General features: G+C 45.1%; 1 protein-coding gene across 1 annotated transcript in view; it reads right to left on the bottom strand.

Moving 5' to 3' along the window:
* Window positions 1-21,525, bottom strand: part of crybg2 (crystallin beta-gamma domain containing 2) — a gene marked incomplete at its 5' end in the record, with an annotated part of 144,704 nt that extends 123,179 nt beyond the window's left edge. Inside the window, 3 exon segments of the mRNA XM_084311876.1 lie at window positions 14,152-14,254; window positions 18,862-19,141; window positions 21,312-21,525. Coding sequence (XP_084168002.1) covers window positions 14,152-14,254; window positions 18,862-19,141; window positions 21,312-21,525 — 597 coding nt within the window.
* Window positions 21,526-24,967: the final 3,442 nt, after the last annotated feature.

Here is a 24,967-nt window from a genome sequence, read left to right as displayed (position 1 = left end):
CACGCCCAGTAGGGAGGGGCCGAGTGTGGGGCCGGGCAAGAGCTCTTTATTCAGATTTTGGGATCCGATCTGGTAGCTGCAGTTAAACACAATGCGATCCTTGCCGTTGTGGTGGACCTTGTGATGCGGCACGTACCATGATTCGGTCGTCTGATCGGCCTCTTTAATGTCAATCTTTGTCACGTGTCCCGCTGTGATTAGCTTCTCAATCTCAGCGCGGTACACACTCTCTTGAGCGGGGTCTTTAGCTAGGCGCCGCTCTGTGTTCAATAGATAGCGCTCCGTGGCGTCTTTCTTTGCGTGAAAGGTGGGCATTCCCTCTCGCCTCAGGAGTGGAGTTGCGTATCTCATCACTCCGCCGACTGTGACTCTCTTTGTCCCTTGCTCGAGTAGGTTGATGGCGTAAATGTCTTCTTTAGAACGAATATCTTTCTTTTCGTTCTTAAAGGGTATTGTCTCTAGTGTCCATAGCCTCTCGACATGCTGCAGGAGAGTGGTGTCTTCTTCTGTCGTTCTGGAGTGGAGGCAGCTAGTGGCTGCTGTTCGGTTGAGAGATTTAGCGAGGGGGCCTTGTAGTGTCCACCCTAGGCAGGTCTCGACTGCTGCAGGACAGCCTCGGGGTCCTGTATGGACCCGGTCAATCGGGACTATGAGTTCTGCATGGTCGGAGCCTATCAGCAGGGTCGGGGTGGCGCCGTCTATGAGCGGGATAGGTAGTTGACGCAGGTGCACATATTTATCCATCAGCTTGGCGATGGGGTAGGTGTACTGCGATAGTCCTATTTCTTGGCTGGTGAAAGCATTTGTAATCCTATACCGTCGCTCTGGCTGCCCGCTTGCTGCGATAGTGAAGGAGACATTCTCGCCCTTTATCGTCTTTAAATCTCTTCTTATTGTCCGAATCGTCATTTGGTTCTCGCTCCCCCGCAGTCCCAGCTGGGCCGCAGCGGACGCGAGCAGAAGGGTCTTCTCTGACCCGTCATCAAGGACGGCGTAAGTGTCCATGACTTTATCTTGGTAGCTCAATGTCACACGGACTACCTTTAAGAGCACTTGGGCGCCGCTGCTGCTGGCGGGGTCAATGTACATGACACTTGCCTTGGTGCCGCTCGATGGTGCAGGTGCAGGCCGTCTTCTGTTACTGTCGTGTAGTATATCTAGATGGGCTCCGTCACACCGACTGCACCTTTTCTTTAGGCGGCATTCGGCTGCCATGTGACTGCGCGCACATCGGTAACAGCGCCTGTTGGACTTTATCCATTGACTCACTTCTTCTGCATTCATCTTTGTGAACAGGTCACATTGTGACAGCCAGTGTTCTTTCTCACAGTAGGGGCACACCATCTTCCACTTCTCTTTTCTCGAGGGGGTGCTGTGGCTCTTACTGCTCGGTACTGACTCTGATTGGTGCATGACAGTCACCGATCTTCTTCCATCATTTATTCTCCTGGGTCCCTCTCTGGAGCTTGGCGTGCTCCGCCCGAACGTATCCAGTCGTAAGCTGCTGACTTCTCTCGCCAGGAAGTCGGCTAGATCAAGGAGGGATGGTTCGGGGCCGTTAGGATCCCGGTAGTCTCTCTGCCGCCTAAAACGCTCTTGTCTTGCGGGTGGCAGCTTCTCCAAAATCCTCTCGACGTTAGAGTTGGCGTATAGCTCATGCATGCCCTTTTCCCGTTGCGCTCCCAGCATCCCTACCAGGGACTGCACTTTGATTGACAGGTCGTCTAATGAGCGATTGTCTGTTGCTGGGGGTAGGCGATCAATATGCCTTATCTCTTGGATTACGTAATCCCATATACGTCCATATCTCTGGTCCAGCGTTGCTAGAGCCGCGGTGTATGGGGTCGTAGAGGTGGCATAGGCTAGCGCTATATTGTGCGCTCGCGGTACTTGCAGGTGCTTCAGTAATATTGCATACTTGTGACGTTCATCAGCGACATCCACCATCATTGTCTCTAAGCACATCCGGAGCTCCGTGTACTGTGCTCGATTCTCATAGGTGAAGTCTGGAAACGACGGCGTGGCAATGTATGACGCCGTGGATGGCTGATACATCGGCGAGCATTGGGGGAGAGACCTCCTAGGCGAGTCTCCTCTTGCGCCTCTCTGTGGGCTGGTACCGACAGGGTACCATGGCCCGCTGGTCCAGGTGCTATTCCTCGGGGCTGGTCGTGCGTCGTGCTCACCCGTGAATAGAGTCGGGGGTCTGTAGCGCAGCGCCACGGGGGTATAGCCTGGGCTGTACTGGACCTCCTGGTCCGGTGGAGTACTGTGCTGTCATCGGGCTTGGTTCTCCTCCTCTCCCTCTTCTTCTTCTATCAGGTCTTCTAGATCCTGTAGTCGTTTATTTAGCTTCTCCGCAGTGTATGCCGCTCCTTCCTTGTAGCTGGGTCTCGCTTGGACCGGTCTGGGAAGGGGGTCTGCGGGGGGTATAGGCTTGGTCTGTTGGTCAAGTTCAGGGTCGCTTGCTCGGTTAGGAGACGCTGCCCTTGACTGTTGTCTCGACGAGTTCCTTGAACCCCTGGCGGAGGGAGAGGGTGTTGCCTTGAGGATCAGCTGCTCCATTAGCTGCGCTTGTAACTTGTCGCGCTCGACTTCGCGCTTGGTGAGATCTGCTTCTCTTTGGGCACCGGCAGCGGCGCGCTGGGCGTCGGCCCGGTCTCTTGCCATATTCTCTTCCGTCTGAAGGCGTCTCATCTCCAGGCGTATGCGCTCTTCTTCGCTCCGTTGCTGTGCTTGGAGTCGATCGCGTTCGCCCTGAAGTCGATCGCGTTCACCCTGAAGTCGATCGCGTTCGGTAGAGGCTGTCAGGCTGACGAGGAACGCCTGTTGTAGCATCCTCTCCGCTTCGCTGGGGGAAGACGGTTGTAGAGGTGAGCCGCTCCTGGGTGAGCCGCTCGTGGGGGAGTCCTGGAGCTCTATTTCCTCGGCGCTCTCCTCCTCTTCTTCCGTGCAGAGTTCTCTCTCTGTAGGGTTGTCTTCCTCCCGGGGCATGTCAGCTCCCTCCTGGTCCCCACCGTGAGCTTGGTCAGTTACATTAGAACCCACTAGGGCCTCTGTGGTCGGGGAAACCTGGTCGTTAGGGTCAGACATAATTTTACTTTCTACTTTTACCGCGTTTACTGTTTGTCGAAGGCTAGGTAGTTGACTGACAGCGTAATCCTCTAAGTACTGAGGTGGCTGTCGTCTGCGCTGCGGGCGTTCTACGTTAGGAGGACCGTTTCGTGGAGTGTTCATCATAGGCCATTTTAATATTAATAACACTATATTAATATTACACTAGTTACCCTCCGGCTCGAAGGACCAATTGTAACTGAGGGGTACAATTCCCTGACTGTATTGATAAGTATGGTATTATTAAACCACTACCGCTTGTACTTTAACTTCTGGCCATCCAGTACATGATATAGATATGATGAACACTTTCCCACCTGATGAAACGAAGTCCACACAAATGTATAAATCGAATATTTTATATAGCAAAGGGTATATACAACGTTCACTTAATGACATTTATGATTTGAAATGCACTTGTATGGCAAATGAGTATTCGTAGGTAAATCAACATTGAATGTCCAATCTCTGGTTACGCAGGGAGCAAATATACAACCTGGTTCTTTAGGGAACTATAGCGATGGTACCTAAATGATTATAGCTGGATACACTAAGGGGGGGGGGGGGGTCCCGCTGGTTGTAAGACAGTAGGGGGGGGGTTAGAAGAGCCGCTGGCGGTATCCCATCTGGCCGACGATTTCTTGGGAGAATTCAGAGTCCTGAACACGATGCCCACAGAACCTCGGTCCGCAGATGAATACAGCTGGACCCTCTGGTGGACGGTAGCTGCCGGTCCACAGATGAAGAGACGTGAGGCGACCTCACTCGGGGTAAAGCACTGTCTCACCTGGACTCCTCTCCGGGGGTAGTTCCAACACTCAGCAGTGTTGGCCGTTATCCATGGAATAATCAAAGCACCCAAAGCATGTAGATAATCCAAGCCGTGGAAGGCTTGCCGTCGTCCGGGTAAAGTAATCCAATGTACAGGTCCACTCGTCCTGGCCCGGAGCTCCTCGGATGCAAGCACCACACGTGGTCTGCCCAGCCTGGTTAAGACTCCAGATAACGTCAGGAACGATGGGGGGTACTGCTCACTTTATAACTCTAACCGAACGATGCACCATACATAATAGACTATTATTAACTTAATAGAAATACGTCCAACTCGACGGTATAGTGCCAAACTATGACAATTCAACTATTAATCCACACGATATCTCAATGCCTATTCTGAGGCCAAGTAGGCCTTACTGCACCACACGTGCGTCGTGGGTGAGGCTTCGCGTCTGTTACTTAGTTGGAGGGTAAAGAACTAATGGACTAAAAGGAAGTTCTACTTTACTTGCGCCATATATATATGCGCTGTGAACAAATAGTACCATTCGTATTTCGCCAGACGTATTCCTACGCGGAACCGGGCTTGCCACGACATGTTGGTCGGCACGATTGAACTTGAACCAAGGGGTATGGCTGCTGGCGCCAGGTTCTCGTCCAATGGTAGAATGAAACTATTATGGGCTGTTAGTAGACTAAAGGGATATTCAGTGCATATTGTACAAGGAATATACAGGGGATATCAAACGATATACAAATACTATTAAATATATATCCATAAATAAATATATATATTCGGTTTAATCTGATCCTTCACAACAATAAGCTAACATATATTTTTACATTTATGCAAATGAATATGCAATATGTATAACTTGAATAAGTAATAAATACAGAAACACCATGTTTAACAATATGTAAATGTGTAGCTACATTTATTTTACATTACATTAACATTTATACGGTCTTTGGCCCTTTGAGGGCAACCATAATGCTGATGTGGCCCTCTGTGAAAATGAGTTTGACACCCCTGGTGTAGATGATGGGTTGTTACATAGTGTCATTGTCATTGAGCATCCTGATGGCCTGGGGACAGAAGCTCCTTCTGAGTCTCTCTGTACTGGCCATGAGACTCCGGTAGCATCGTTGCTGCATTGTTTCCTACACAGCAATATCTCGGGGGGGAAACTACGCCACGCTCTCGATGGCAGACAATAAGAGAGCTGTGAGTTTCTGCTAGAGTTTCTGCTCATTTCTTTTCTATCTTTTGGTGCTTTTTTGGTGGACTCGCGACTGGAGACTAGCTCTGCTAGCACACATAGCCTACTGTGTACAGACGGTTTCAAACTGTATTTTAAATTAGAAAGCAAACCAAATAAATGGACAAGAGAAAAATAAATCTCAATTTGGTCAGTATTGTCATTTGGACAAGCAAAGCCATTACTTTAAGTTGCAGGCAAGAAAGACAAGTCTGTCCACTGTCCCTGTTGCAGGTCACAATACAAAGTAAAATATATATATATTTTTTATTATCGATTTATTATCGACCACGTTTCATATTGAAGAGGAAAAATATATCGCGATAATTATCGTTGTCGTTTTATCGCCCAGCCCTACGCCACGCTCTCGATGGCAGACGATAAGAGAGCTGTGAGGACACTGGTTGTCCGCTCGCGCTTTGATGATGAACCCTGCACACAATACAGTTACAGAAGGCCGTCTGTCGAGATTATTATCTGGGTGTGTCAGCGGAGGATTCCAGTTAAGAAAACGTGGAAAGCATGGAATGCAAGGACAAACAATCGATGTGGAATTTGCGTCGAGTCTGGGGAGAGGGATGTTGTCATAACGGGGTTTTGTGTTGCTTGCTAACAGATGCAGCTCATACAGCTCATCACGCTTCGGTCAAACATTCAATAAACCCATACACACACACAAACGTAGACACTCCCAGACACAAAAAGACATACATACTGTACACACAGTCGCACACAAACATGACTAGTTTACAGCCCTCTTACTCTGCAGTGTTTTATTAGAGGTTTGAGTTAGACATCACCATCTCTAGTGAGGTTAACCCTTTCACTGCCGCACTACCAAACGGTTAACCCTTTCACTGTGACAATACACAGAACGAAGGTTAACCTGCTGTTGTGTGGCAGTGAAAGGGTTAACCGTTTAGTAGTGCGGCAGTGAAAGGGTTAAGCTATGGCCAGGTTTAGGTGAAATTAAGGTTACTGGCAATGTAGCTTAAGACAAGAAAAACAACAACCGGTTTTGTAGCCCAGGGCCATGTGAGTTCTGGATGACGATGATGATGATGATGATGATGATTGTTTTTCTAATTTATTTAGTTGGTGCTTTGAGCCACAAACCCAGTAACATTCAGCTCCATCGAAGTGACAGCAGACATCTCTACGGCAGATATCAACAAAACTTGGCAAACCACATACAAATGGATAGATAGCACTCCAGGAAAGGTATTTTAAATATGGGCCCTTGGATGAAAAACAATGCTTACTTATTTCTCTAAACTGTTTTGCACACAGTCAATTCGTTTTTACTGTTATTTACAGTGTTTGAATATGTCCTCCAGTTATGTAATCGAAAGACACCGAATCCTTGTCTTGTGTTAATTACAGCTCAATGAAATGATGGATGAAAGATTTGCAATAGGGATTGTATTCCTCTCCTTCAGAAACATCCACTATGTAAACAATGATCAGAACCTATTCATGCATTACAGCGCTTCCATGCCGAGCTGAGCCAACAGATCATTTCTGTTATGAACACACACACACACACACACACACACACACACACACACACACACACACAACCATGTTGCACCTACACAGTCTGCGATATTATGGACCCATCTACTCTCTATTGACATTGAGACAAACATAAAAGTTGAGCAGGGAGTCTCTTTGTTGTATGTGGCAACAGTCCTAAATACTGTATGATCATAATTGGTCTGCATCACGACACTGCATCATAAAGCGATGGCGCCCTCTTCTGGCAGGAGACACAAATGGCACCAATAAGAGCCTCTGGTATAATAGTGCTGTACATTAGTAACCTAGGAGAACAGTAGGAGCTGTTGTTCTCAATTTCTTTCCTCTGGGGCATTCTCTGAATGCATGGGAAACTCCTGGAAACCCATTATCTTATATTAGATATACTGAAAATAACACCTTTAACATTAATTCATGATTCAGTCTTTAAGGAAGATTTTAAGTAACATGAAACAGTGATGATCTACTGATCAATTGTTGGGGAACACCCCTTAGGCCTACAGCTATACCTACAATGACAATTCAAGCCTTTTTACTTATTATTATTATTATTTTATTTAAATTTTTAGTTTTTTGGTTGGTTTCTTTTTTCTATTAATTTCTTATTTGTTTGCTGTTATTATTGTTGTTGTTGTTTGTTGTGTGTGTGTGTGGGGACGGGTAGGGATGGATGTTGGATGTGTGCCGGTCCGGGATCTATGCTGGTGCTCGCCCCTTTGTTTGTGTTTTTGTCTCTTGTTTTTTGTATGGGTGATGGGTACAAAAAAAAAAGAAAAAAAAAAGTGTCAAGATTTGGAATATGCGTATGTACATTTGTGTGGGTATGTACGTATGTAAGTATGGACAGGTGCAGTTGTGTATGTGTATGTGGGTACACTTACTATACCTAGATGTAAAATGTTTTTCATTGACACAATAAAGTATAAAAAAATAAAATAAAAAAATTAATTCATGATTAATAATTAATCGATTCATGATTAGGCTAACTCATTCTACAAGAAACAAAAAAAACAAAAACAAAGGTCAAGTGAATAATGACAGAAGGTGTAGGCACAGCAGAGTGTTGCGTTATAGCGCCCTCTAGTGTGGAAAAGAATACCTTTCAACTGCAATCAGCTAAACACTGGTTTCCCTCAGTGTGAGGGCATTGAATGTGTATAATGGGTGAAATTAATGTGATTACACTGTGCTTGCACACACCTAACCAGGGTCTATGTGGGAGTGTGAGATTCCGTGTGTGTGAATACAAAAGAGTCAGGCAGACAGGAGCCCGAGGGAGAAGGTCGACAGCCACACGCCAGGGTGGTGGAATGCAGCTACCGTTACACCAGCCAGGTCACAGGTGGAGGGAGGCCATCCGCCCCCCTATATCCCACAGAATCAGCTCCAGAGGACAGTAGTCGTGTTGCGACAAGCCCCTGGGAGAAAACGCTGAGTCAAGTCCTGCCCTTAAGACGGAATGATGGCGCTAATTCACGCGATGGTGATATTAGAACTGCATCATAACACAACCTCGACTGAAGTACTCAGCAGTTGTGGAGAGATGAAGCAAAACTCAATTGACCCACACAGGGATATTTGAACCCCCTCAGAATATTGGATGACTAAAATAATAAAATTATAAAATTTGAATAATGATGGTTTTACAATTTGTTCCTCACATTTGACACATTCACTCACACATTCACACACCGATGGCAGAGGCGACCATGCAAGGTGCCAACCTGCTCATCGGGAGCAGTTAGGGGTTAAGTGTCTTGCTCAAGGACACTTCGACACGCTGCCCCGGGAGGAGTGGGAATCGAACCGGTAACCTCCGGATTACCAGATGACTGCTCTACCTCCCGAGACACTGTCGCCTCCTGGTGATAATAATAATAATAAATAATGAATAAATACATATAAAATAGAATACAAAAGAAACAAGTATAGATTTCCATTGCTATTTTTTGTATCCAGAATTCCATCTTTACACTTAACACAGGAGAACGGGCAGTAAACCATGTATCTCATACTGGTCACGACCTGTGAGGTTAGTTCAGTTTAATCTGAAGTGCCCCGCTCAAGTCTACTCAAATTTGAACTTTGAGTCCAGGATGATTGTGGAGTTTACATTTGAATTTAGTCTAGGATGATTGAGGAGTTTATATTTTAACTCAGTCCAGGATGATTGTGGAGTTTACATTTGAACTTAGTCTAGGATGATTGTGGAGTTTACATTTGAACTTAGTCCAGGATGATTGTGGAGTTTACATTTTAACTTAGTCGAGGATGATTGAGGAGTTTATATTTGAACTTAGTCTAGGATGATTGTGGAGTTTACATTTGAACTTAGTCCAGGATGATTGAGGAGTTTATATTTGAACTTAGTCTAGGATGATTGAGGAGTTTATATTTTAACTTAGTCGAGGATGATTGAGGAGTTTATATTTGAACTTAGTCTAGGATGATTGTGGAGTTTACATTTGAACTTAGTCCAGGATGATTGAGGAGTTTATATTTTAACTCAGTCCAGGATGATTGAGGAGTTTATATTTTAACTTAGTCGAGGATGATTGAGGAGTTTATATTTGAACTTAGTCTAGGATGATTGAGGAGTTTATATTTTAACTCAGTCCAGGATGATTGAGGAGTTTATATTTGAACTTAGTCTAGGATGATTGAGGAGTTTATATTTTAACTTAGTCGAGGATGATTGAGGAGTTTATATTTGAACTTAGTCTAGGATGATTGAGGAGTTTATATTTTAACTCAGTCCAGGATGATTGAGGGGTTCACAACATTATTCATATAGGTGGTGGCACGGTGATGTAGTGGTTAACACTGTCGCCTCACAGCTAGAAGGTCCTGGGTTCGATTCCCACTTGGGGAGCCGGTTGCCACGTAGCCAGGTTTCCAGGTGGGGTATCTCCCAGGCCTTTCTGTGTGGAGTTTACATCTTCTCCCTGTGCTCTCAATAAGATAAACCCAATGGAAAAAACATGCAGAACAGATCGTTGTCGTGTCCCTTACGAAGACAGACAGGAGCACTTGGATTGGTCCCCATGTCTGCTCCCGGCTGCCCTTTGTGGGAAGGACGACGCCGGGATGGGAAAAGTGCAGAAAGACATTTAATCGGCGCCTCAGTGCATTGATTGATTGATTGAAAAGTTTATTAACAGATTGCAGAATGGGTACAGTACAGTACAGCTCAATACATACAATTGTTAAGGGGATGCAGACCAGAGAAAGACTTTCGTCTTGTTTACATCAGGGTCCCCCATTTTCAATTCATCATAACATATATGACATACATGACATACAGATAGACAGTACTGCTACATCTATACATTTGTGACATATCAGATTTGCAAATACAGTACTGTTTGTGATACAAAAAGTGTCCAGAAAAAGAGTGTATATACATTTGACATAGAAACTGTACATTGGAGGAGGTTGGGTGGGTGGGATGGGGTTGGTGGGTGGGGGCTGTACATTGGAGGGGGGGGCGGAGTTGGGGTGGGGGACACTGTACACTGTACATTGGAATATTGACAAAGCCATACTTGGTCATTTACTGTACAACTGGGTTAAGACATTTGTAGGGGCCAGTTTCGAATTGCAGTCTCCCGTAGGTGTGCATGTCTTCCTGTGGGTCGCCCATCTCGCATGTGTGTGTATTAATCTGCATGACAAATAAAGACATCTTCTTAAATAGGATGATTCAGTTTAAACATGTTGATTATGATAAGGTGTTGTTTTACATACAGTGAAAATACTGTGAGGTATTATGTCCTTGTTGTTTTACTCAGTGAAGTGTTTATTACTGAGTGGCATGTTGTCCTGTTGCCCTGGACACAGGGCTGCAGCACCTTCTGCTCGCTGCCTGCTCAAAGTACATGTTGTGCTCATAGCTCAATTTCCTTCCACGTGGCATTTTCATTGAAGACCCCAGTCAGTCAGGAAAATATAGAAATGATATGGTATGAAATGGTTGTACAAAGAAAATTAATGGCTTGCTTGATTTCTCTGTTTCTGTTTCAATGTATCCCTTTGTTTTGAATACATCTGTGGACTAAATCGTTACCACATTTTTATGGAGTGGGAAGGCGCCCAGGCTGAGGAAATCCTTATTGCAACAATTGACTTACTGGCTCCAGGGTCGTTATGGTGTAGGCTGGAGGTTCAATCATGTTCCTTATCTTCCTTAACCCTTTCACTACCACACTACAGAAGGTTAACCCTTTCACTACCACACTACAAACGGTTAACGTGTGGCAGTGAAAAGGGTTAACCTTCTGTAGTGTGGCTGTGAAAGGGTTAACCCTTTGTGGTGTGGCAGTGAAAGGGTTAACCTTCTGTATTGTCGCAGTGAAAGGGTTAACCCTTTGTCGTGTGGCAGTGAAAGGGTTAACCCTTTGGTAGTGTGGCAGTGAAAGGGTTAATGGCCCTGCTAAGTTCCTCTTCACTAATAAACCCGTCCAGCTTCACAGGTAGCCCCGTGGCACTGTCTACAATTAGGATTTGTTCCAGCTTCACAGGTAGCAACAATTTACAGAATAAAAAAGCAGTAAATAAACAATAAACAATAAACAGTTTATTATTGCAGTGTGCAATAAAATAAGTACAACTAAGTATAAGTAAATATAAATAAAAAAGTAAAATAAAAAGAAGTACACATTCGACAGGCTAAAATAATTGCACATTATATTGATAACTTGTTTTGTTATATATTGACTGTGCTTCCTCCCCTCCCCCGCTAAGCAGCTGTGGGATGACCTTCTGACCCTAAAGTCCTACCAAAAGTCACTCATATCCAAGATATACTGTATGGACAACTCATGACTTTACTTTACTTGTGATGATCATTCCGTTACCAAAACTAGGATTGCTTGGGAGCAGGAGTATACAGAACAAGGTCAAGTGCCCTGTGCAAAGCTACAGCCTATTCAATTCAAGGTACTCAAATTCCTCTGTACCCACATTAACAATAACCGAAAATGGGACACCAACCATCACCTCCATCATGAAAAAGGCCCAGCAGCGTCTGTACTTCCTCAGGCAACTGAGGTCAGTGTTTCCCATTAATTACCTAGACTGTGGCGGTTTGCCAATAGGGATGTATCAGTACTATTGGCAGTGATAGTAGTCGTAATAGTAATCCAGTATATATTTTTTTCTTTGATGGCTCAAATCCTCTAGTCAGTGAGTCTAGTAGATTTTGTGTTTTGAGCACAAAGTTCATCATAGATCTGGCCTCTTTATTTTGCTCTCAAAGTGCACCAGATTGATGCATTTAACTTTCAAATGTACAAAAGAAAAAACAATTACGGGGGAGCATGCCCCCGGACCCCCCTAGAGGGTGCAAGGTTCACCCACCACAGTCTCACAAAATCATGTGGGGAAACACTGGACGTGCAGGGTCAAACGCCCACCCGCTGGTCCAATTTTATACTGCCATCATTCAAAGCATACTCACCTCATCAATCAGAGTCTGGTACGGTTCTGCACAAAAACACTCCATTCACAAACTTCAGTGCATCATCAACAAGGCCTCTAAATTTATAGGTTGTGTTGTGACCTTCCCTCCCTGGGGATCCGAATAAACTAAACTAAACTAAACTCCATCTTCACCTCCCGCACAACCACCCGTGCCAGAAAAATTGCAAAGGACCCCTCACACCCAGCACACCCCCTGTTTCAGCCCCTGCCCTCGGGTAGGCGCTTCAAGTCCATCCTCGCAAAAACCACCCGCTTCAAGGACAGCTTCTTCCCAACAGCCATTCGGACTTAGGGATGTTACGTCTTTCCTTATGTAACATGCTCAGTGAATGCTATATTTTTTCACAAATGGAATTATTTCATAGACTTGAATTCCTTACAAACATTGCCCCCCGTTGACTTAATTTTTCACTTTTTATCTAGCTATTTGTAATTATTTGTATGGTTTAAACTTTACACATTTGAAATATTCGTACACATTACAAATACTAGCAGTATTGTTATTTTATATACCAAGACATTATATTTCAAACCTTTATTTAAACTCAAAAGGCAACTGAGGTTTCCCTCATTTATAGTCGCGTTAAGCTAGCTTGGGGAGCATGTCTATGTTCCCCGGGTCCTATGTTCCCCGGGTTCTATGTTCCCCGCTTTGATTGATTGATTGATTGAACATTTTAGACCACCAGCCCTGATTCCAAACTCTAACCTTAACCAGTTCGAAAGAGGCCCTAAGCTTAACCGTTCGAAACAAGGCGGACATTAATAATTAATAAAATAATAAAAATTCATAGAATTTTCAATCTATTAATCAATCAAAGCGGGGAACATAGAACCCGGGGAACATAGGACCCGGCGAACATAGGGATGATCCCCTAGCTTGAACACAATACAAGGCCACGATAAAGGCAGCTTAAAGCTAGCTTCAACACAAGGCCACCGATAAAGGCAGCTTGAAGCTAGCTTCAACACAAGGCCACCGATAAAGGCAGCTTGAAGCTAGCTTCAACACAAGGCCACCGATAAAGGCAGCTTAAAGCTAGCTTCAACACAAGGCCACCAGTAAGGCAACTTAAAACTAGCTTCAACACAAGGCCACCAGTAAGGCAGCTTAAAGCTAGCTTCAACACAAGGCCACCAGTAAGGCAGCTTAAAACTAGCTTCAACATAAGGCCACAGATAAAGGCAGCTTAAAGCTCGCTTCAACACAAGGCCACCGATAAAGGCAGCTTAAAGTTAGCTTGAACACAAGGCCACCGATAAAGGCAGCTTAAAGCTAGCTTCAACACAAGGCCACCGATAAAGGCAGCTTAAAGCTAGCTTCAACACAAGGCCACCGATAAAGGCAGCTTAAAGCTAGCTTCAACACAAGGCCACCGATAAAGGCAGCTTAAAGCTAGCTTCAACACAAGGCCACCGATAAAGGCAGCTTAAATCTAGCTTCAACACAAGGCCACCGATAAAGGCAGCTTAAAGCTAGCTTCAACACCAGGCCACGGATAAAGGCAGCTTGAAGCTAGCTTCAACACCAGGCCACGGATAAAGGCAGCTTGAAGCTAGCTTGAACACAAGGCCACCGATAAAGGCAGCTTAAAGCTAGCTTCAACACAAGGCCACCAGTAAGGCAGCTTAAAGCTAGCTTCAACACAAGGCCACCAGTAAGGCAGCTTAAAGCTAGCTTGAACACAAGGCCATTCATGGGTTGAAAGCAAGGGTAAAAAGGTGGGTTTTGAGGGCTTTTTTAAATGATGAGAGGGTGTCTGCATGACGGATATGGTTGGGAAGGGCGATAAGGCTGCTGCCACCGATAAGGCAGCTTAAAGCTAGCTTCAACACAAGGCCACCGATAGGAGCAGGATTTTCACAGTCCAATATTGTGGCTTAGTTACTTAGGTTGTTAGTCAGTATGACACATTTCCCACAACTCAACTGGATCCTTCTGGGTCCAGCAAAAAGACAAACTTGTCATTTCTTATTGACTGACCTTAGGCCTGTTGGCAGTGGCGTAGACAGCGCGCGTCTTGTCTGGGCTGCTGACCTCAGGCCAGGCAACACCATCTTCAGCAGCTGCACTGGGTTCTGCAGCTCTACGGAACACAGCATTCACAAATGCAGAGTTAGAAATGGATGTAATCATTTTGTTACGCTTAAATACAAAAGAGAGTCAAGTATGGCAGAAGTTTCCCTCTACCTGCGCGAGCTGCTGTGCTAAAAGAAGTACACCGGGGCTCTATGGAGACGCCATGACACTCCCCTGACTAAAAGTAGTTTCAAATGAAAACGGCTGGATGTCATTTTGCCAAATCAGCATGGCTGTGAGTGCGAGTCTTTCACCTTTTACACATCTAGCTTTGGCATGGATTGATTGTTTAGATCGCTAGCATGGCTAACAAATGCAAATATATTGTAGTCTGCCCCGTTGTTTTATTGATCGATTGAAAATTGTATTGCAGAATGGGTACAATACAGTACGGCTCAATACAATATGTAATCCTGTTCTGACCAGGATTACGTTCTGTTCTGCCCCGGGTGATGCGCGTGCACATTGAGTCTGACGTATACGGCGAACAGGTCTATAGCGACAATGAAATAATAAAAAAACTGGGTTGGAAATGCCAAGGAAACAATAGCAAATACACATCAACAACATCTCTGGCCTAACTTATCATACAAGTTCAAAGTCATCCGTCACTGTCACTTCCCGTCCTGTGACAGTGGCTCCAGTATGTGTGTTGGTTCAGTGCCAACAGAGTGGCTTTATTAGTGTTAGTAGTCATCCCTTTAAAGTTGTGGCACAGAGGACTCGTTATGAACAGTGGGTAGTGTTTCTTTGCCCAGCCCATTAAAACAATAACCAGGTCAATGACGGGCAAACAGAGATGGGATCTGTTTTACGATAGGGTAGGCTGTGTTGAAGTGTGCACGAGCAAACCCCAAGCTACAGCATTTACACTACAGCAACTGCTGGGTTTAGAGTTAGTTCTTTTGCGAATGACATGGATTCCATGTTCCTATAGCTCTAGGGCACAGCCTGACGCTGCATTCCTTACTAACATGCCAACTGCGCGACGATTAGGGCTAGACACTTTTGAAATCAGGTTTCTACTGGATTAAGATGAGATATGGTGACAGGTGACATACAGTATAAGAGGAAAGCATGCAGAGGGGTTGTCCTTGTCCACAAGGTTGACATACAGTCAGGTCCATAAATATTTTGATCAATGCCATTTTCATAATTTTGTCTCTAGTCTGTACACCACCACAATGGATTTGAAATGAAACAATCAATATGTGCTTTTAAGTGCAGACTTTCAGCTTTACTTTGAGGGTATTTACATCCAAAGCAGGTGAACGGTGTAGGAATTACAACAATTTCTATATGTACCTCCTCCTTTTCAAGAGAACAAACGTAATTGGACAATAGACCTATCTCAAACCCTGCCCTCTTTTCTTGATCCTCCAATCACAACTGTCGCTTACCGGACAAAGTTTGTCCGAGGTAAGCGACAGTTGTGATTGGAGGATCAAGAAAAGGGGCAGGGTTTGAGATAGGTCTATTAGCTGCTTAGCTGCTCCATGGCCAGGTGTGTGTTATTATTACCTCATTATTTCATCCACAAGGAGCAGATAAAAGGTCTAGAGTTAATTTCAAGTGTGGTGTTTGCATTTGGAATCTGTTGCTTTCAACTGTCAAAATGAGGTCTAGGTATAATATTTGTATGAAAGATATGTATGGACCCGACTGTACAGGCATATCAGACTGTACACACACACACACACACACACACACACACACACACACACACACACACACATACACACACACACACACACACACACACACACACACACACACACACACACACACACACACACACACACAGCCTGATAAGACCTCATTGAAGAAATCTTCATATAACTTGCTAGAAATATTGATGAGAAACATTGAAAATGAGGTTCAGCCTCAATTTGTTTTTCCGAGTTTGAAATAAAGGTTTGATGATGATGATGATGATGATGATGAGGTTCAATAGGGCATATCTGAAGCAGGTGCCTTCTTTTCCTTGGCAGAGAAGAGGGAAAAAGAGCGGGAGAGTGTGTGTGAGAGTGTGTCGCAGAGTGTGTGTGTGTGTGTGTGTGTGTGTGTGTGTGTGTGTGTGTGTGTGTGTGAGAGTGTGTGTGAGAGTGTGTAGGATAGTGTGTAGGAGACAGTGTGTAGGAGAGTGTGTGTGAGTGAGTGTGAGTGAGTGTGAGTGTGTGTGAGAGTGTGTGTGAGAGAGTGAGATGTGGGACCATTTGCATTCATGGAGAAACTGACTGACGGTTTGTCAACCGTTTCACAATTCAAATGAACCAAAAATGGGGATTATCCGTGATCCGCAAATTCATCAGTAATCCAATTTGTTAAACCCAAGGTCGCTTTACATAGGGGGAAAGGTCCGCAGTCTGGTTCGGGGGATGGAGAGCTGACCAGTGTCTGTGGATCGCAGGGACCGTGACTGAGTGTAGGGGTGGAGGAGGTCAGTGAGGTACTGGGGTGCCAGAGCGTGGAGGGATTTGTAGGTGAGCAGGAGGGTTTTGTAGGTGATGCGGGATTTGATGGGGAGCCAGTGGAGGTGGATGAGGGTGGGGGTGATGTGCTGCCAGGGTTTGGTGCGGGTTAGAACCCTGGCAGCTGAATTTTGAACATACTGGAGCCTCTCCAGTCTTTTGCTTGTAAGATAATTTGTATTAGTGACACTATCTCAAGTGAAGTGTTCCCTTGTTAATCCCCTTGGGGAAAGTCATCTCACTCCACTGGCAGGTTTCGAATCACTTGTTTGCACAAGATTCTTATTTTGATTAGAAAACAACGTGCATTTCCAAATGGTGCCAACGACATCACATGTAGTAATTCATGCCAGTACTCGATGTTAGGAACCGGTTACAGGTAGGCTCAAATGCACAACACGGGAGACAGAGGAAAGTTCAACCCCAAAGTGCATTTAATAATACGTTGCAAAAAGTTAACGCACTCCAGTGCGGTGTGCGTGTGTGTGTGTGTGTGTGTCTTGAGCCTGGCGGGTGGGTATCCGTGACCGGTGGGAAACAGGGGGGTGAAGCTGTGAGGATAACGGAGAGAGAGACGGGGTAAGTATTCAACGGAAAAATGAGGGGAAGCACACGGGAAAAACACGAGACAAAAACACGGGGAAAACACGAGACGTCAAAAATCATGGAACGGGTGGAGACACGAAAAAACACAACTCATACCCATCCCTCATAGAGATCAAAGGGCCTTTTAGATTAGATTAAAATGTATTGTCATTATATACAGCACATGTACAGTACAACGAAGAAAAGTTGGCATCTAACCACAGTGCACATGTAACAGTAAAGTGCAATAGCAATGTACAATGTATACAAGTGATTAAAATGTGGTACATATAAATGTGCAAAAAAAAAAAACTCAGAGCGTGTTTTTATAGTCACATATTTGTCATGTGTAGGTGGGTTTTCCAGCAAACTCACCACTCTCGCTGCCGTTGAATTCGTAAGGGCTGCTACCACATAGTAGTACTTGGTGGCATCCGCGGTAATATTCCTGAGAGCGAATTGGGCTTCGGCTTGCGCGAACCAAGCGTTGGCACTCTGCGCAGCTTGAGTGAAACTGCGTTCAAAGTTCTGCGATCTGCGTTCTGTTGTTCAGTTGACATGTTCGATATAATCTCCGAAATACGTCCAAGGGTCACAAATGTAGGAATGCAGTAATGATAGCGTAGACGGAGTCGTGTTCCGATGCAAAAACGCTAGTTTATTACGCACAAACAACACTTCCATTCAACTTTCATTGTCTCTCTTTAACTACGTCATCCCCCGCTAAGGGTCATGGTAGATGTAGTAAACACCACAAAAGGCTAGAATGCCGTGAATTATGTCCCAGTAAGTAGCCACTACACGCAAATCATTAATCATACATCCAAAATAGCATACGTTTATTATTATACACGATGATGATACAGCTCCCAGGGGAGCTTTAGAGACCCCCAGGGGAGCTGATGTCTGATCTAGGGGAGCTATAGCGGACCTAGCTCCCCCCGTGGATCGCACCCTGCGTCCCAGCAGGGACCAGGATGTTATGGGTTGCAGACGCAGTTGACACACACGCTCGTCTCCTGGCTCGTTATTGAACACAAACAGTTATCTTTGAACCTCTGTTGTCAAGCCTCGTCAATATACCCCCCTTCCCCACTAATCGAACTGCTGTCGTGGAGTCACTTCTCTGTGAGCGTTTCCACTGTCAGCTTGCGGCTAACATTAGTTAGCTCGCGGCTAAAGTTAGTTAGCTCGTAGCTAACGTAACGTTAGCCTAGCTCGAGGCTAACGTTATATAACCGAACAATACACACATGCCCCAAACCGCGGAGGTCGTACCGAACGGTGTACGGTTCAAATGCGTACCGTTCGGTACGACCTCCACGGTTCGGGGCATGTGTGTATTGTTCTGTACACGGTTCGAATGCGTACCGTTCCACCCCTAATGAACAGCATTCTGGTGTATGAGTCCTTAGTGTCCAGATGGGTGAGAGCTAAGTGGAGGGCAGTGGACATTGCATCATCGTTGGACCGGTTGGCCCGATAATTATGCGAACTGGAAGGGTTCCAGGGAGGGAGGGAGGGAGGGAGGGTGGATTTAATGTGTTGCATGACTAGCCGTTCAAAGCACTTCATGATGATGGGTGTCAGAGCGACGGGACGGTAGTCATTGAAGCAGGCTGGAGGGACCGGGACGATGGTAGTGTCTTTGAAGCATGTGGGGACAGCGACTTGGCTCAGGGAGGTGTTGAAGATGTCTGTGAAGACATCAGTGAGCTCCACTGCACAGTCTTTCAGCACCCGCCTGGGTATGTTGTCTGGGCCCGCAGCTTTGCGAGCGTTGATCCTGGAGAGGGATTGTCTCACGCTGGCCGGGGACAGGGACAGCACCCGGTCGCCTAGGGGGGGGGGGGGGGGGTGTTGTCTTCGGTGCAGGAGTGCTGTTGAGGGCTTCAACGCGAGCATAGACGTCGTTCAGGTTGTTCAGCAGAGTGGTGTCGCTGTCGCAGGTCTGAGGTCGGGGTTTGTAGTCCGTGATGGTCTGAATCCCCTGCCGTACCACACTGTGATGCAGTTGGTGAGTATGCTTTCTTTGGCGCACTGGTAAAGGTTCACCAGAATCTGAGGGGACAGGTGGGCTTTCCTCAGTCTCCTCAGGAATAAGAGGCGCTGGTGAGCTTTCTTGACCAGTGACGAGGTGTTGAGGGTCTAAGAGAGGTCCTTGGAGATGTGGACACGCAGGAACTGAGTGTATGGAAACTGAACTTGTTATAGGAACTGCCTTGAAACCAAATACCGCCTTGTATTCATGACACTATCTCAAGCCAAGTGTTCCCCTTGGGGAAAGTCATCTCACTCCACTGGCAGATATTAATCACTTGTTTGCACAATATTTACATTTTGATTAAATTAAGATGGAGATTTGCAGAGTGGAGTGTTTGACGAATGTGTGCTCTGTTTGATAGACATGTGATGAAGAGTGACAGGTGCTGTAGGTCACAATTTGTACAAGTGATATGACAAGTGATGTTTATCAGCACGAATGGGGAGATTAGAGGCAAATTATGATGTTTTTGAGGACGAGAGAGAGGACGAAAGAGAAGCTTTCGTGAGCTTTTCTGAAATATAACACTTCTGAAGTATAATGCTATATTTTCTGAAACATAACACTTATGAAGTATAATGCAATATTTTCTGAAATATAACATGGGACAACAAATGAACTCCTCCCCCGATCCCCCCACTGAACTCGAGTGGTTTTTGAGGGTGCTCGATTTCTTTTAATTTAAACGTATGTAAACTACTAACGACTCGGTCACAGTCAACCAGCGCCTGCTAACATGTCAGACCCTTTAGCTCAGCTTGCTGGTTAGTGCGGCCGGCTTGTGGATCATATTTTTCTATCTCAGGTCAAGTGTTCCCCTTGGGGAAAGTCATCTCACTCCACTGGCATATTTGAATCACTTGTTTGCACGAGACTTTAGTTTTGATCGAATGTGCAGTGTAGTGTGACAGATGTGTGCTCTGTTTGATAGGAATATGATAAAAGAGTGACAGGTGCTGTAGGTACCAATTTGTCAAGTGATGTGAATTTGAAGCTGAACAGCTCATCGCAGCTCATCACTGCCACGCCTCTGCACTGTAGCACTTTAAGGCACCCATCTCTTTTAATCTTTTAATCAGTGAATCATATTAGTCTTATTGAATTAAATCAGTTTGTACTGAATTAGACTAGGTTTTTATTGAAATTGATTAGTTTTCTATTGAATCAATTACCTGTTTTTATTGAATGATTCGTTTTTACTGGATTTTTATTGAATCAGTTTGTATGTCTGTCATGAGGATCAGTATTTATTTATTTTAGTATTTATTCTAGTTTGACTTTGAAGCTGGAGACACTCTCAACCTCCATCCGGTTGATATGGACAGGGGCGTGTGCGCCAACTCTGGTCTATCTGAGGTCCACAATGAGCTCCTTGGTTTTCTTGGTGTTGAGGGCCAGGTTGTTGTCAGTGCACCTCCCTGTAGGCCGACTCATTGTTGTTTTTGATGAGGCCCACCACTGTTGTGTCTTCTGCAAACTTGATAATGGTGTGTTAGTGCCATGTATAGGAGTTAGTGCTGACCCCGATTAGTCGAATAGTTGACTAATCGATTGAAAGGATGACTGCCAACATCTTAGTAGAATGCAAAAAAAATATATATATACTTTTTTTTTTAATTATTATTCTTTCCAAAATCAAAGAGGCCTAGAAGCGTGGCTAACGCTAATGGCACGCATACCAGCGAGGCTAACTGCCTAAGAACACGGGCACAGAGGCACTGAAAGAGGATTTCACCCATCTAATGAACACACTAGACTAGACAAATATCAAGATGTATCCATCAGTGGACCAATTGCATGCTTTCGCAGAGGACAAGAAGCCTTCAGTCGACTCCTTCAGACATTAAGCACCCCCCACAGCCCAAATGAAATCAAAGTCGACTATACAAATCCTTAGTCGAGGTCAGCCCTAATAGGAGTACAGTCGTGGGTGAAGAGGCAGTAGAGGAGGGGGCTCAGCACACAGCCTTGCGGGATGGCGGTGTTCAGGGTGAGGGTGGAGGAGGTGAGATTGTCTAACCTATCACACTGGGGTCTGTTGGTTAGGAGGTCAAGTATCCAGTTGCAGAGGGAGGGGTTGATGTCAAGGTCCTTGGTTTCCACGAGGTCACCAAGTACGGAAATTAGTTTGGCGGGGATGATGGCGTTGAATGCTGAGCTAAAGTCGATGAACAGCATTCTTACATGGGTGTCGCTCTCATCCAGGTGGGAGAGGGGGCGGAATGTAGCGCTGAGGAGATGGCGTCTGTCCTCATGTTAGGCGAATTGGTGTTTATCCAGTGAGGGTGAAAGGTCAGATTTGAGGTGAGCCAGGACCAGCCTCTCGAAGCACTTCACGATGAGTCATCATTAGTCATCATCATCTTCACAACAGTGGAGAACAGTTCTAACACTTTGGGTGATTTTACATCGAAATACCTTTTGTTAAAAAAGAATGAGAAGATTTTCATTGTACTCAAGATTGTCATTGTACTGAATCTTTAATCCATGCTTTAATCTATGACCATGTACTGATTGATTGATTGATTGAAAACTTTATTAACAGATTGCAGAATGGGTACAATACAGTACAGCTCAATACACACAATTGTTAAGGGGATGCAGACCAGAGAAAGACTTTCGTCTTGTTTACATCAGGGTCCCCCATTTTCAATTCATCAGGACATATATGACATACATGACATACAGATAGTCAGTACTGCTACATCTATACATTTATGACATACCAGATTTGCAAATACAGTACTGTTTGTGATACAGAAGGAGTCAGGAAAAGGGAGTATATACATTTGACGTAGAAACTGTACATTGGAGGAGGTTGGGTGGGGGGGGTTGGGTACACTGGGATATTGACAACCATACTGGGTAATCTACATTGGAGGTGGTTGGGGGGGGGGGGCACACTGTATATACAAGCAAAACTGTACATTGAGGGGGGGGGGGGGGGGGAGACACTGTACAAACAAACAAAATTGTACATTGGACTATTGACAAAACCATACTAGGTAAATGACTGTACATTGGAGGGGGTTGGGTTAGGATATTTACAGGGGCCAGTGTTGAATTGCAGTCTCCCGTAGGTGTCCCTTGAGAGAGGTTTTGAAAGTGGGTAGTGATCCACATTCCTTTACAGCTTTGGGTAGGGCGTTCCACATTGATGTGGCATAATTGCGAAACGTGTTTAGTCCCTTATTTGAGCCGAATCTGGGTTTAACATGATTTGTGGAGCTCCCTCTGGTGTTGTGATCGTGGTATTCACTGACCTTTGGGAAGTATTTTGACATGTACATGGGTACCTTGGTCGTGTAGTGTATCTTGTAGACCAGGCCCATTGCAAGTTGCTGTACTCTGTCGTCTACTCTAAGCCATCCTAGGTTGTCAAAGTGGGCAGGGGTGAGGTGGGTTCTAGGAGTAAGGTCAAGCAGTAGTCTGACCAGTTTGTTTTGAGATGTTTGTAATTTTGTTTTTAGCGCCTTTGAGGTGCTTTGGTACCATGAGGTGCAAGCATAGTCGTAGTACCCCTGAATGAGTGCTCCTGCCAGAGTCTTCAGGGTATTCTTGTTTACCAGAGAGGAGATCCGGTACAAGAATCGAGTTCGTTGGTTGACTTTTTTTATTACATTGGATGCCATTTTGTCACAGGAGAGATTAGCCTCTAGGATGGAACCCAGGTAGGTAATTTCATCTTTCCTTGTGACAATATTGTCACCCACTGTAACTGAGAAGCCGTCGGTCTTGCTGAGTTTGTTATTTGAACCGAAGAGAATGGACTCTGTTTTGCCCATGTGTAATGATAGTTTGTTATCAGCGAGCCATATGCAGATTCTGCCTAGTTCCGAGCTGAGGGTTTTTTCAACCTGTAACTTGTTCTTGTCAGAGACCAGCAGGGCTGAGTCGTCCGCAAACAGGAACAAGTTGCAGTCACAAGCTGACGACATGTCATTTGCGTAAATTAGGAACAGTAGCGGTCCTAGTATGCTTCCTTGTGGAACACCACAGCTCACTGTGAGGGGGGGGGGATGGGTACCGTTTACCTCCACCATCTGTTCCCTCCCCTCAAGGTAGGATTGCATCCAGCTCACTGATAAACTATCAAAACCAATTGCTTTTAGCTTGTCAATCAGAATGGAGTGATTGACCGTGTCAAAGGCCTTTTGTACAGTAGGTCCAGCATGACCATGCCGCAGTATTTGCCTGCGTCCACCTCTTGTTTGATGTGGTCATTCAAATAGAGAAGACATGTGTCAGTGGAGTGGGACGTTCTGAAGCCAGATTGGAATTCGTAGATTAGATTATTTTCCGCTAGGTACTTTTCGACCTGTTCGTAGACTATTTTTTCCATGACTTTCGAGATGGAGGTGAGAATAGAAACAGGGCGGTAGTTGCCTGGGTCTAATTTGCTGCCCTTTTTGTGCAGAGGGGTCACCCTCGCAATTTTGAAGTCCTTGGGGACGTGTCCCTGTTTTATGGAGAGGTTTATTATGTGTGTGATGATTGGGGTGATGGCGGCTGCTGAGTCTCTGAGGAATTTGGAAGGGATGTTGTCGTGGCCAGTGGCCTTGTTAGGTTGGAGGGCGCTCAGTTTATTGAGTACCTCATCTGGTGTTACCATTTCCAGCTTGAAGTCGTCCTTGCGGACCCCTTGGTTTTTGTAGTAAGCTACTATGTGTTCTACCCCATAAAGCCCTGAGTGGGAGGGTAGTTTGTTTACCAGTGTTGTGGCTATGTTTGTGAAGAAAATGTTTAAGTAATTGGCTACATCCAGCTTGTCTGTGATGAGCGTGTTGTCCGTTTTTATGTTTATGTTTGAGAATCTGGTTTTAAGTTTTTTACTGCATCCTAGTTGATTATTGAGTAATTTCCAAAGTTCACGTGGTTTGTTTTTGTTTTCCTCAGTGTACTGTATATTGTAGTATGGCACTATGAATTATGGCCTGTTGGGAATGCAGAGGATTTAGCGTATTTAACAAGGGCCTTAGGGGGCGAAACAAAGAACTATGCAGACAATTCTCTAGTGGTGGTGTACAGTAAATGTGAAGTAGGCTCATATCGGCAATGGCACTTTGTGTTCACTTTGATCATCTCTTTAATAATCTATCCCAAGGGGGTTTAGAGAGGATGTTAACGTGATGCTCCACCATTAACAGAGCATTCAAATGTTAAAACGTCAATCACATAAAATGATGATGTAGGCTAATCTGCGCGGTGCCTCTTTGTTGCTGAATAGCCACAGGTATAATACAAACGAGAACGAGAGAGAGGATGAAAGAGAGAGAGAGAATGAGAGAGAGAGAGAGAGAGGACGACAGAAAGCAAGAACAAGAGAGAGAGGACGAAAGAGAGCGAGGACGAGAGAGAGGACGAAAGAGAGCAAGAATGAGAGAGAGAGGACGACAGAGAGTGAGAACGAGAGAGAGGATGAAAGAGAGCGAGAACGAGAGAGAGAGAGGACGAAAGAGAGCGAGAACGAGAGAGGACAAAAGAGAGCAAGAATGAGAGAGGATGAAAGAGAGCGAGAACGAGAGAGAAAGGACGAAAGAGAGCGAGAACGAGAGAGAGAGGACAAAGAGAGAGAGGACGAGAGAGAGAGGACGAAAGAGAGCAAGAATGAGAGAGTGGA

This window comes from Notolepis coatsorum (genome assembly GCF_963971535.1).
Source record: "Notolepis coatsorum genome assembly, chromosome: 4".
Classification (NCBI taxonomy): domain Eukaryota; kingdom Metazoa; phylum Chordata; class Actinopteri; order Aulopiformes; family Paralepididae; genus Notolepis; species Notolepis coatsorum.
Note: the sequence above shows the minus strand (reverse complement) of the source record. Positions and strands in the feature narration are given on the sequence as shown.